Genomic DNA, 12,656 nt, shown 5'->3' on the forward strand with positions numbered 1-12,656 from the left:
AACACAAATGTAGCTTTGAAATACATGAAGAGAAATTCACAGTTCCTACCAGAAGAGGTTCTTGATGTGTCTCATTTCCTTACATTCATGGCTATCTAGTGTTTTCTGCCAATACAAAAAAATAATGTTCCTTTGAGTATAAATGAGCATTATTTTTGTGGTCAGGCAAATCTTGTGCTAATTAGTCCATATGAAACATTGAAAAAGGTAGGGAAAGAAGTTTCCTTCTTTCCTTCCTTCTTTCCTTCCCAATTTGCTTCGGAAGGCCTTTGGAGGTTGCTTAGCCACTAAACCAGAACTTTTTCAGCAAGTAAATGGAATTGTATTAGCTGTCAGGATACAAGTTGGCTGCAAAAACTTGTCTGCCAGAATAGCAGAAGGCAGTATGTAGGCTACTGTTGGCTCTGGAGACTATGCCTACAAGAGAATACTGGCACTTCAGGCATGCAGCCAGTTGTTCACTGAAAGTGAGCATATGTCCAAGAAATAGTGGCCTATTCCAGCTGCATCATTCTGACTAATGTTCCAAGTTTTATTGAATAGATTGGATGAAGGAGGTATTGGACGAAGCCTGTGTTATGCAGAATTTTCAAAGAAATAATTACAGATATCCCTTTTGATTTATATACCCATAAATCTCTGAGATGGTAGGAAGTGTTCTAATACATCTTTCATTTACTTTACCTATTTCCTTCCTATATGGGATAAATCATGAGAGATAAATAAGCTTACCCTTACACCACAAGGCAGAAGTACTCCTGTGGTATTATTTAGAGAGTAGAAACATGAATACTGGATGTATGAAGAACTGATGTTTTCATAATGACTTCATTTACAGAAGAGATACCAACTCAAAAGATGAGTCTGAGGAGGAACCAGATACAGGGCTCTTCCAAGGCTGCAGTGAAAATCAGCTGGGACATGAAAACAGAACTTCGAGATGTCAAACCCTGATTGACTTGAATGGTCCTTTTGTAGCGTGCCATTCTATGGTCTCACCAGATTTCTATTTAACGTAAGTGTTTACACAGACAGTTGTTCTCTCCATTTGCAAAATCATTTTGGCTCTAGTTTCTAATAAGAACTTTGTATCTTCAGTCTCCAGGGTATAAAAAGGAACTGAGGATAGTAAGTATCTTTGGAGAACTGAGCCCAGTGATTGACATTAAATCCCCGTTTTGGTTTTTTTTAAAATAATTGTGATGATCTTTCTTTCTGTGTATTCAGAGTTTCACTTTTCTGCTACCTCTAGAAAGTACCTTTCCTCTTTCCCTACACAGCTAAAGCAGCAGCATTATACATTATACATTATACCTGTAGGCTGGAATTTCCAGCATGCTTACAGTTCTTATCCACATTCAGTGAGAATTTAGCACCTGGTTCTATTAGTTTCCTTTTAGCAATTCTAGCTCCGTGAAGTCTAGCCTTCATGCTGCAGGCACAAAGGCTAAAGCTGTCAGTGACACTTCCTGAATAATCTTTCATGGAGAAGAGCAAAAAAAAACAGATTAGTGAAGAGTAACTAACCTAATACCTTCAAGAAAGTTCCCTCTGCTGTGTTTTAAAGCTGCTCTGTCCTCCTACAGTTCCTACACTCCTAATTTTGAGCGGTATGAAGCCTGTTGATTCATCCTCGTATTCATCATTCATCCATCATCAGTCACAGAATTGCCAAGTAGCTGCCAGTTTTCTGTAGTTATATAGTTGTACATAATGTTTAAAGATAGATAATGCCCACCTCAGTGTCTCTCTTAACTGTGAGAAGAATGTGAAGCTATCTTAAGCCAAACAAACTGGACCACTGGCTTCCATATTTATATCTTGACTCTTAACAGAAGTCTAACTGTCTCCTCTCTCTAGAATTTGGTTGGGCAGCCAGTCTACCTTCTTAGAGGTTGCCTGATTTTTCTGAGGTGCTGCGTACTTGCAGATCCGATTCACTGCAGATCTCATTGCCTCTGAAAACCAGGCCATGGATACTCAGACGATGAACAAAGCTGAGATGGTAGCACTGGCAAAAAAACAGTGGGTAAAAGAGTTCTATGTCAATATTCAAGGCATATGGACACAGGGAAGGTACCCATGTATTGAAATAAGTTTATAGTCCAGCTATAAGACTTAGCAGTCCTAAAAAGTGTTCTAAAAGTAAGATGCAGCCACGCTAGCCCAAAACAGAAGCAGACAGCAAAGAATAACTTACTGTGACAAGCAGTTAGGTACCTGTTTATTGTTTGTTCATACATGAATACCTCGCACGCTAGCAGCAGCTGCTCAGCAAATGAGCTGATCTCCCCAATCACATGGCTGGGTTTTTTCTCATTCCTCTGTTTTCCTGTCAGCCAGTTACAGGAAAACAGAACTAACTCAAAGTCTAGCAAAAAAGCAGCTAAAAATAAACAATAACAAAGGTATTGGAAATAATAGCTTTCTTATATTGCACACAGGAGCTGCCTGTTTGATATGTGTGTGGAAGGAGATGAGGATGCTATCTTATGTCGCAGTCTGGAGGAATATGTGCTGGCTTGCCAGCAGCAAGGAGTCAGTATAGAAGACTGGAGGCAACAGACAGGTTGTGGTAAGTATAAGAAGAACCATAAAGTATAGTTTCTGCCTAAAGGACTCTCAAAACCTTAGATCTGAGACTTTTCCTACCTACACCATATATCAAAGCTCCTCAGGGAGTAAAGCATGTTGATTCACGGTTCAATCTCTGGCATCTTTTGTAAGTCCTATGGTGACTTTGGCATTTAGACCCCAGCTTAGAAAGCTATTTAGGAAAGCAGAGCTGTCAGCTTCCCTGTTGTCGGAAGTTCTGTGGGAGAAAAAGACGTCCCCATTCCCATCTGGGCAAAAAAGTTAAAATTTTGGAGACTATCACAAGCCACAGTTCTGAAGGAAAAACATTCCACGTCCATCTCTTTTTAAAGCTACAAAACATACTCATTCTTTTTTTGGTTTGTCTGTAAATTTTTATGATTAAAAGATTCAGCTGAAAACTTGCAAGTCTTTCAGACTAAAACTGCTGAAATAAAACTTATAGTAAACTCAAACTTTTCTTTTCCTATTTTGTTTTGACTTTTTTTCCCCAAGCTGGGAGATTCATTAAACCATACTTCCCCTGCATCACCCACAGTTAGATGACCTTGTATTCCTGGTCAGTCAGTGCCCAGAGTTGTAAAACAGCTCTGGTACTTGACAGAATGGCTAGCCTGAATGTGTGAGAACTTATTTGAAATCAGTGAACACCAGGAACAAGAGCACAGCATACAAATAGCTTTGACAATGCATTTCCTGGCTTTGGAGTGCTTTACTTACAACTTAAGTACTATTATGTATATATGCTCATCTCTATGTATGTGTGTTTGTCTTAGCACCTCCTACAAAATGGTAACATCTTCTGGGTCTCAAAGGGCACTGTGCAAGTACCACATGGCAGCCTGCTATAACTAGACTCTCCTTATTTATACAGGTCCATCATGTCCTGCCAACAGCAAGTACAGCTCCTGCATGTCTGCATGCCCAGCATCCTGCAGCGACTTGACAAGCCCCTCTGAGTGCGAATCACCTTGTGTCGAAGGCTGTGAATGTCTCCCTGGCTATGTTCTTAGTGGTTTTAACTGTGTGCCTTACAAACAATGTGGCTGCACATACCTTAACAAATATTATGAGGTACAGTCTCTCTGTGGGTCAGACAGCACCAAACAACGTTTCCTTCTGCTAGCCATTTTGACAATTTCCTCAGCATGTCTTTTTTGTATTAGAAACAAAGAGCAATTGTGTAATAACATTCTGGTCTCTGGAGGAAGAGAAAAGAGAGTATATCGCTTGTTGTGCCTCTGAAACTCTTCCTGACAGAGTACTCCAGGCAGACACTAGGAGAAAGTATATGATTACACTCTGACCTCTATGTTAATTCTTCGCCTCTATTATGTTAACTAATAGCCTCATAGCTTCTAAAGTTTACAACTCATTACTTACAGAGAAATTCTGTCAGTCACTGTGGTCCCTCTGCTCTCAGTGAAGAGTGGTATAGACAGGGCTGTAGACCTGGCTATGACGTGAAGAGAGCTCCAAGGAAGGCTAGACTCTGAGAAATGTGGAGAATTCACCATTGTCACTGCAGGACAGAATAGCTTTGTAATCTCATAGATTTCTGTTTTAACACTAGAAATTTGGTACAGAAAAGGCCTAAGCCAGTGAATATTGTCTTACAGGGAGGAGGGAGACACTATGAACAGGTGGGACTTGCTAGAAAAATAGCATATGGCATTTCCACATTTTGCCTTGGAGTCACAATGAGCCGTATCTGCCATTCTCTCTTATCTCTAGCAACAGTTAGACGCTGTTTGTTGTACATCTACCCAACCTGGCGCTAGGATCTCATACCCTCAACTCTCCTTATGCTTTCTTTCTTGGGCGATACTTGAGTTTCAAAGAGCTGGATTAGTAAACTGCTTGCTTGCTTTTTTGTAAAAGCTACTAAAATGCAAAAATTATCTGTCCTGTTGCCATTCATCAGGAAGGCATCAGAGAACAGCAAGGGGGCCTCAGTTTTCCATTTTTTTAATTTTTTTTTTTAACATCTAACTGCTATCTTCTAGATTGGAGAAATATTCACAACTGATGACTGCTCTCAGACATGCCAGTGCACAGAAAGCTCCACTGTCTCCTGCTCTAATATAGAGTGTGAATCTGATGAAATCTGCGGCATTTCAAACTACAGTCGTGGATGCTACAGGAGTGAGTCAACCACACATTTTCTTTGATGCTAAGAAATCTTGACTTACTGTTTATAGGACATCACTGGGTTGGGGATATTTGTAACAGAGTCTGAAGATAAGAGAAGCCCTCCATACACATACCAAGAGTCTTGCTTTGATGTTTCATCATAGAAAGACTGTTTCTCCTATTCCTGTTATGAAGTGCAAATAAAGTCCCTCAACATATAAAGCATGTCCAGCATTAGCAGTCAGTGTAATCTAACCAAGAACAGTTCTCTGAGGATTGGATTATGTGAGAGTTTGAAGTGTTCCTCCTTCCTTTTTGCTAGGTGGACCATGTATGCCAAACCCTTGTAAGAATGATGGTGTTTGCTCTGAAACTACCAATGACACCCATCTCAGCTTCAACTGTGAATGTTCTGAACTTTACACTGGACCAAGCTGCGAGGAAGAAAAGATGGGTACTACAACTATTTTGGATTTCACTGTCTGAATTACATGCATTACTTTCAAAAGCTGGCATTATTACAGAGAAGACTGAGCTTGCTCTTCATTTCCATGCTGTAAATTAGTAATAGAGTAGGTAACAGCCAGCTGTCCTCCAAGCAGAAAGAAGGGATCCAATCCCACAGTAGCAAGATGCTGGAAGGCATGACAGCAGGGGTCTGTAAAGCATACAGGACCTGGGTATGACCCCACTCCAGAAAGCTACATTCATTAGAGCACACAGTATAAACCAAGCAGATGGCAAGGGTTGAGAAAAATTATTAGCTTTCACTGACAGGGCTCTCCTTTCTTCTTCAGTCGCAGACCCTTCTGTACAGGATCCTGAGAACCATACAGTTGCCATCATCATTGGAGTTGTGGCAGGCGTCGTTGTTATCGTCATTCTCATCTCTTCTACAGTGTACCTGTGCAGGTAAGGCTTTTCTCAGCTTTGCTGCATTCAGAAGAGTCAAGACACCTACAACCCTTTTAACACCTGTAAACCTCAAAACTCCCCTTACTCACCTACCTGCAGGGCCAGAAATCAACCACAGCATTCAGCGTCTCATTTGAGGAACATGAGGGAAAAGCTTAGCTTTTTCTCAAAATGAACATATGCCATTTCCTTTGCACAAAGCACATGCGTCACTACAACAAATCTTGGGCTTCTCCAAAAATCTGACTTCATTCATGCTCATGCTATTCTTTGACCTCTCACTATAGATAAGAACAGAAATTTTAATTTTTTTTTTTCCATTGTACAGAAGGAAGAAAAAGGCTGATAAAGCTGTGAAATCAAGGGAATCTACTTTGCAATGGTCCAGGGATGGCAGAGTACATCAGCGAGATTACGGCTGCGTTGTGAACACTGCATATGACCAAAATGAATCCCCAAATACATACTTATAGTTAGCAATATTTTTCCAATTCATTTGTATTACTTTCTGCCCTTTTATTTTAATAGTATTTCTAGTACTTTGAGAAGAAATAATAAATAAATAATTGCATTTGCTGAAAACCTTTGAAATTGTTTATCTACAGTATCTCTCAGATGTCATGTTATAGACACAATTTGAAATATGTCCTGGATCATGTTACACTGTGTTGTCTTCAGAAACTGTTTGAAAAACACAAAATCTAGACAGACTCTACCAGCGCAAGTGTGCTGCACACCATCACATACACACTTCTGATAGATGTACAAAACAGAAACTGATGAGGTCAGAATTAATTATAGAATCCCAGCCATGTCTTCATGAGATCATCTTACCCAAATCCTTCCATGGGGAGGCAATTAGTCGAATGAGCCACGCACAGTTCTTGCTCCCTCTCTGGCAAGGCACATCCAGCTGGGGAGAAAAAATAAATAAGAAGACACTGAGCTTACCTGGTGATACGTGTCAAAAAAAGATGGGCCCCATTGTCCCCTTTGAGAGTGCTGGACTGGAAGAAGTGATTTGTTTGAAGCGGAGCTGCCTCTTTGCTGTCAGGGTGGAGCAGGCAAGAAGTAGGGTTGTCATCAGCCTCCTGCCTGTGGGGGGAAAGAGAGAGCATAACTTAACAAAAACTTTCTGAAGAATGAGATCCTGTCATAAACTCTTCTTTGGGTTTTTGCAAAGCCTGAAGCTGGGCAGCGATTCAGCATCAGCTCAGCCCCAGACCATGCCAAGGACTCCCGTACAGCAGAAGACCAAAGGCATTTGTGGCAAGGCCTAATAACGTGCAGTGTGGAAACACCTACTCCATGACAGGCCACTCACAAAGCTGATGGGACAAAAGGACTGTCAGAATCATAGAATCATAGAATCACCAGGTTGGAAAAGACCCACCAGATCATCAAGTCCAACCATTCCTGTCAAACACTAAACCATGCCCCTTAGCACCTTGTCCACCCATCCCTTAAACACCTCCAGGGAAGGGGACTCAGCCACCTCCCTGGGCAGCCTCTGCCAGTGTCCAATGACAGTTTCCATAAAAATTTTTTTCCTAATGTCCAGCCTAAACTTCCCCTGGCGGAGCTTGAGGCCATTCCCTCTCGTCCTGTCCCCTGTCACTTGGGAGAAGAGCCCAGCACCCTCCTCTCCACAACCTCCTTTCAGGTAGTTGTAGAGAGCAATGAGGTCTCCCCTCAGCCTCCTCTTCTCCAGGCTAAACACCCCCAGCTCTCTCAGCCGTTCCTCATAAGGCCTGTTCTCCAGCCCTTTCACCAGCTTCGTTGCTCTTCTCTGGACTCGCTCCAGAGCCTCAACATCCTTCTTGTGGTGAGGGGCCCAGAACTGAACACAGGATTCAAGGAGCGGTCTCACCAGTGCCGAGTACAGAGGGAGAATAACCTCCCTGGACCTGCTGGTCACGCCGTTTCTGATCCAAGCCAAGATGCCATTGGCCTTCTTAAGGCTTAAGGCTTATGGTTACAGGACAAGGGGGAATGGGTATAAACTGGAGAGGGGCAGATTTAGACTAGACATAAGGAGGAAATTTTTCACGATGAGGGCAGTGAGGCACTGGCACAGGTTGCCCAGGGAAGTTGTGGATGCCCCATCCCTGGAGGTGTTCAAGGCTAGGTTGGATGGGGCCTTGGGCAGCCTGATCTCGTGGGATGTCCCTGCCAGTAGGGTTGGAACTAGATGATCTTTAATGTCACTTCCAACCCAGACTATGATTTTATGATTCTATGATTCTTGGCCACCTGGGCCACTGCTGGCTCATGTTCAGTCACTGTCAACCAACACCCCCAGGTCCCTCTCCTCCAGGCAGCTTTCCAGCCAGACTTCTCCCAGTCTGTAGCACTGCATGGGGTTGTTGTGCCCCAAGTGCAAGACCCGGCACTTGGCCCTGTTAATCCTCATGCCATTGGTCTCAGCCCAGTGGTCCAGCCTGTTCAGATCCCTTTGCAGAGCCTCCCTACCCTCCAGCAGATCCACACTTCCACCCAGCTTAGTGTCACCTGCAAACTTGCTAAGGGTGCACTCGATGCCTTCATCCAGGTCATTGATAAAGACATTGAACAGGGCTGGACCCAGCACTGAGCCCTGGGGAACCCCACTTGTCACTGGCCTCCAGCTGGATTTAACTCCATTTCCCACCACTCTCTGGGCCCTCCAGCCAAACAGTTTTCCACCCAGGAGAGTGTGCGCCTGGCCAGGCTAGAGGCTGACAGTTTTCTAAGCAGAATGCTGTGAGAAACTGTGTCAAAGGCTTTACTGAAGCCCAGGAAGACACATCCACAGCCTTTCCCTCATCCAAGTTGAGTCACTTTGTCATAGAAGGCGATCAGGTTAGTTTGGCAAGACCTGCCTTTTGTGAACCCGCGTTAGGGCTCATACAAGCCCTGAACGACTTTCCAGTGCCATGAGAAAAGCTTTGAGATGTAAGGAATGCGTCACTTAGGTTTCCCTGATGCTTTTCAGGGAACTTTTCCAGTTCTTTGCAGGTTCACTTCCGATTACAGCGAGGCAGTGTGGGCATCCCATTTTTTCTGCCAAAACGCTGATTATTATTTACCTATTTCATTTCCCTTGTGTCCAGAAACGTATCTGTCAGCCAGAAAAGTATCTGTCACCTCCATGAGCATTTAGGTTGGTAAAAAGGCACTTCATCCCGGTCCATTCAGGAACGTGCCAGCTGCACACACGCCCACATCACAGCTATTTTTGGAAAGGATGTGAAAGGAAAAGAGGTTTTCACCGCGCAAGCACCGCCCGCCCCGGACACTTCTCGTCATTCCAGCGGCCGGGAGGAGCCAGCGACCGGCACGGCCCCGGGGGTCAGCGGGAGCGCCGGGGGGATGGAGGGGAGCGGGATGCGGGAGCGCCGGGGGGATGGAGGGGAGCGGGATGCGGGAGCTCTAGGGGGAAGAGGAGATGCGGGAGCTCCGGGGTCGGGAGGAGAGGAGCGGGATGCAGGAGCTCTGAGCGGGTGGGGGAGGGGGGACGGAGAGGAGCGGGGATGGAGCTCCGGGGGGTGGGGGGAGGGGAAAGGAGCGGGATGTGGGAGCTTCGGGTGGGGAGCGGAGCGGGGATGGAGCTCTGGGTGGGGGAGGAGAGGAGCGGGATGCGGGAGCTCTGAGGGGGGAGCGGGGATGGAGCTGCGGCCGGGACAGGGGCGGGATGCGGGAGCTCCAGGGCGGGGATGGGATGCGGTAGGTCCGGGGGGAGGGAGGGAGCGGGGATGCGGGAGCCCGGGTTGGGGAGCAGAGCGGGATGCAGGAGCTCCGGGGGGAGCGGGGATGCGGGAGGTCCGGGGTGGGGAGCGGGCACCCTCCAGCAGGCTGTGGCCCGTGTGGAGCTCCCGGGGAGCCCCGGGTCGGGCTGCTCCCGGCGGGGGAGGCGGCGATTTCCCATTCCCGGGGCCGGCAGCGGGCGCCTCCCGAGGATGCTCAACGCGGGGGCCCCTCACGCCGCCCCCCGCGCTTCCCAGCCCTGGAGCTGCCTAGTTCCTGACGTGAGGCGCTTGAGATGGCCCCGAGCAGGAGGTTCACGGCGGACGAGGGCGGTTATGCCCAGCCCGGGGACCTGATCGAGATCTTGCGGCCGGCTTACCAGCACTGGGCCCTCTACCTGGGGGACGGGTACATCATCAACGTGACGCCCGTGGGTAAGGCTGCCCAGGCCCCACGGGTTGCTTTGGGGTGACCCAGGAGCCCCGTTTGTCTCCCTGGGCTGGTGGAGGCCCTGGGTGCGTAGGTGGCGTTTCCAAGAGCCGTCCGGAAAGCCGTCTGAGGTCTTGGAGGGGTCACGGAATCCACCTGGTTCATCCCCTCCCTGCCTTCCCCAGGTGACGTGGCCCCCGGCACGATGAGCAGCACCAAGTCGGTGTTGACGAGGAAGGCCAGGGTGAGGATGCAGCTCCTGAAGGACGTGGTGGGAGAGGACAAGTACCGCATCAACAACAAGTATGACAGCTGCTACGCGCCCCTCCCGGTGGAGGAGATCATCCGCCGTGCAGAGCGCTACATCGACACGGAGGTGCCCTACGACGTGCTCGCTAGCAACTGCGAGCACTTCGTGACGATGCTCCGCTACGGCGAGGGGGTCTCCAACCAGGTGAGTAACGTGGGGTAAGCCCCAGCATGCCTCACGCTGCACCTCCTCGCTGCTCTGTGTGCACCCCTGGGCCTGGGGACAGCCTGCAAACTGCATCAGACAGCAAAGCCCCACACAGGGGGTCAAAATTGGGCTCATTGGGCACTGGAACAGGCTTCCCAGGGAGGTGGTTGAGTCACCTTCCCTGGAGGTGTTTAAGGGATGGGTGAATGAGACGCTGAGGGACATGGTTTAGTGATTGATAGGAATGGTTGGACTCGATGATCCGGTGGGTCTCTTCCAACCTGGTGATTCTACGATTCTATGAAAACTATCGCTGCCTTTGGCCTCACTGGAGACCGTGGCCAGGAGGTTCCCTATGGTCTGTTTGCACCCTGATAATGTTCTCAAAGAGCCTGCGAGTTACCCCTTCTGCTTATGGGGCGGGTGTGTCTTATTCATTTAATTGCCTTGATTATCTCTCCTTGCTCTTCCTTACCTTGCCTGGGGGTAAAAAAACCCAAATAACTCATCATGTTTCCTTGTTCTGCTTCCCCTTTGCAGGCCAAGAAAGCAATTGGTGCCATGGGGGCTGCAGTAGTTGCTGCTGGTGCCATCTCCTTGTTGGGCTTTGCCATGGGCAGATCCAGAGAGAAACATAACTGATGGGCCATGGGATGAGCTTGGAGCAAGCCAGGAGTCCTTGCTAGGAGGTACTCAGGAGAGCTTGTGGCCACAGCTGCCACTGAGACTTACTAACAACCGAGTTGCCTTTGCTGAGTGAAGCACTAGCCTATTTGCCACATCTGCTTTTATTTCATTGCCTGTTATGATTTTCATGGTGGTCTGGGAGTGCTTGCAAGCAAATTCTCCTTGCTTACATCCCCAGGGCTGGCACAGGTTTTCTACATGCATCCTATGGGCTTTTTCTGTTAATAAATTATTTTAACTTTACATTTTTACTTTTTTTTTTTAATCAAAAGTAATGTAAAAGTATTCCTGAGGGTTTATTGCGTGTTCTCCAGCTGAGTGCTTGTGCAGGTGGAAAACTCCAGGTTCCCAGACCTGCGAGAGGGGGCACAAGGTGTGTACTGTGTTTCAGGGCTTGTGCTTCCATGCCTAAACTGAGCTGCTCCCTGCTCCTGTGGGTGTAGGAGGTAGGAAGGAAGGGCAGGTCTTACAGGATGTATCCCTTAGTGTTTTAAATAAGTGCTCTGTTATTGGCATGATAGTGTTTTGCTCAGTTTTTTTCTGCCTGGAAGGTGTCCCTTTCCCTAGCTCCTCTGACACCCTGTGGGAGCAGCAGACTGCCAGTCTGGGAAAGTCTGATAAAAAAAGCCAGACAGCTTTTCTCTGACAGCTGTTCCAGGCTGGGAACACTGTGCCACTGAAATTTCCCTCTTTCTCCCTGAAGTGTGTCAGACTTCACCAAATTTACTAGATGATTTTTAAGGTCCCTTCCGACCCAAACTGTTCTATGGCTCTCTGAGGTTTGAGGGAAGGCCACCGTGGATTGCCTGGAGCCTTTATGCCGTGGAGCTGGGACATTGGCTCCTCAGTGACCAGAAATTGAGTTTAAGCAGTTCGTAGTCCCAGCACAAGATTAATCTTCCTCCAAACAGCAGAAACACAAAGCCAGGGTCCCTGCAGTGCCATGGGTGACGTACCTACCTGGAGAAGGAGCTGTGCGGCACCTGTGCCCCATCTGCAAATCTACAGAGCCCTGCTATTTCCTTGCCACCAAACTGCTGTGTGGCTAGTCTTAGAAGAAAACTGTTCTGGAAAAGTGTGATTTATTACTTTTTACCTGGAGTATCTGACTTGAGTTTGGAACCCTATTATTTGCAGACTGCATATGAGAAGTCAAATCCTGTGTTGCTTGCACCATGTGCAACTGCCTCGGCTGTAAGAATAGATGAGAGCATAAGCGCTGTCTGTAAGAGGCTTGCTATTTTGGTCTGCTCGTAACATGTACATAACTGGATCAGAAGGGTTTTTTTTAAAAATCAGTTATCTTTGTTATTTCAAAACTGAGACAAGACTTCTGGTCCTATTTTGTAGTGCCTTTTCTTACTCTGTTTAAATAAAGTTCTTCTATTTACTGTGGGAAAACTATTATAATAAAACTGAATCTGAAAGTAATTTGCTTCCTGTAAATGTAATCGAAAGTTCTTTCATGGCTAAACTGAGTGGGTGGTAGAACAACTTGAAAATGAAAGAGAAAGTGGAGAGGGTCTTAGCTTCTTGCACCCGTCCAGCAGCCATGCCCCAGAGCACATTAAAAGCTCTGCTTCTTGGCTTGACCTAGATAAAGCAAGAAGCCAAGGCTTAGCTCTGATTTCTGCCACGTGACACCAAACCTGGGCCAGGACCTGGCAGGAGCAGAGCATATACTGGAGTTTGGGGGAGGGGATGGCATCATGCG

General features: G+C 46.8%; 2 protein-coding genes across 2 annotated transcripts in view; both read left to right on the forward strand.

Annotated features, from left to right (window-relative positions):
- Positions 1-6,117, forward strand: part of LOC138724734 (IgGFc-binding protein-like) — an 83,426-nt gene extending 77,309 nt beyond the window's left edge. Inside the window, exons 68-74 of the mRNA XM_069864952.1 lie at positions 839-1,015; positions 2,445-2,575; positions 3,470-3,669; positions 4,602-4,740; positions 5,051-5,182; positions 5,526-5,640; positions 5,972-6,117. Of these exons, the coding sequence (XP_069721053.1) occupies positions 839-1,015; positions 2,445-2,575; positions 3,470-3,669; positions 4,602-4,740; positions 5,051-5,182; positions 5,526-5,640; positions 5,972-6,116 (1,039 nt within the window). The 3' untranslated portion in view covers position 6,117. The remainder of the gene's footprint in view (positions 1-838; positions 1,016-2,444; positions 2,576-3,469; positions 3,670-4,601; positions 4,741-5,050; positions 5,183-5,525; positions 5,641-5,971) is intronic.
- A 2,790-nt stretch (positions 6,118-8,907) lies between these two features.
- PLAAT1 (phospholipase A and acyltransferase 1) lies at positions 8,908-11,185 on the forward strand. Its single transcript, XM_069864817.1, has 4 exons — positions 8,908-8,973; positions 9,627-9,803; positions 9,984-10,252; positions 10,796-11,185. The coding sequence occupies exons 2-4, from the start codon at positions 9,665-9,667 to the stop codon at positions 10,895-10,897; spliced, it is 510 nt and encodes a 169-aa protein (XP_069720918.1). The 5' UTR covers positions 8,908-8,973; positions 9,627-9,664; the 3' UTR covers positions 10,898-11,185.
- Positions 11,186-12,656: the final 1,471 nt, after the last annotated feature.

Source organism: Phaenicophaeus curvirostris, chromosome 10, assembly GCF_032191515.1.
Source record: "Phaenicophaeus curvirostris isolate KB17595 chromosome 10, BPBGC_Pcur_1.0, whole genome shotgun sequence".
NCBI lineage: Eukaryota > Metazoa > Chordata > Aves > Cuculiformes > Cuculidae > Phaenicophaeus > Phaenicophaeus curvirostris.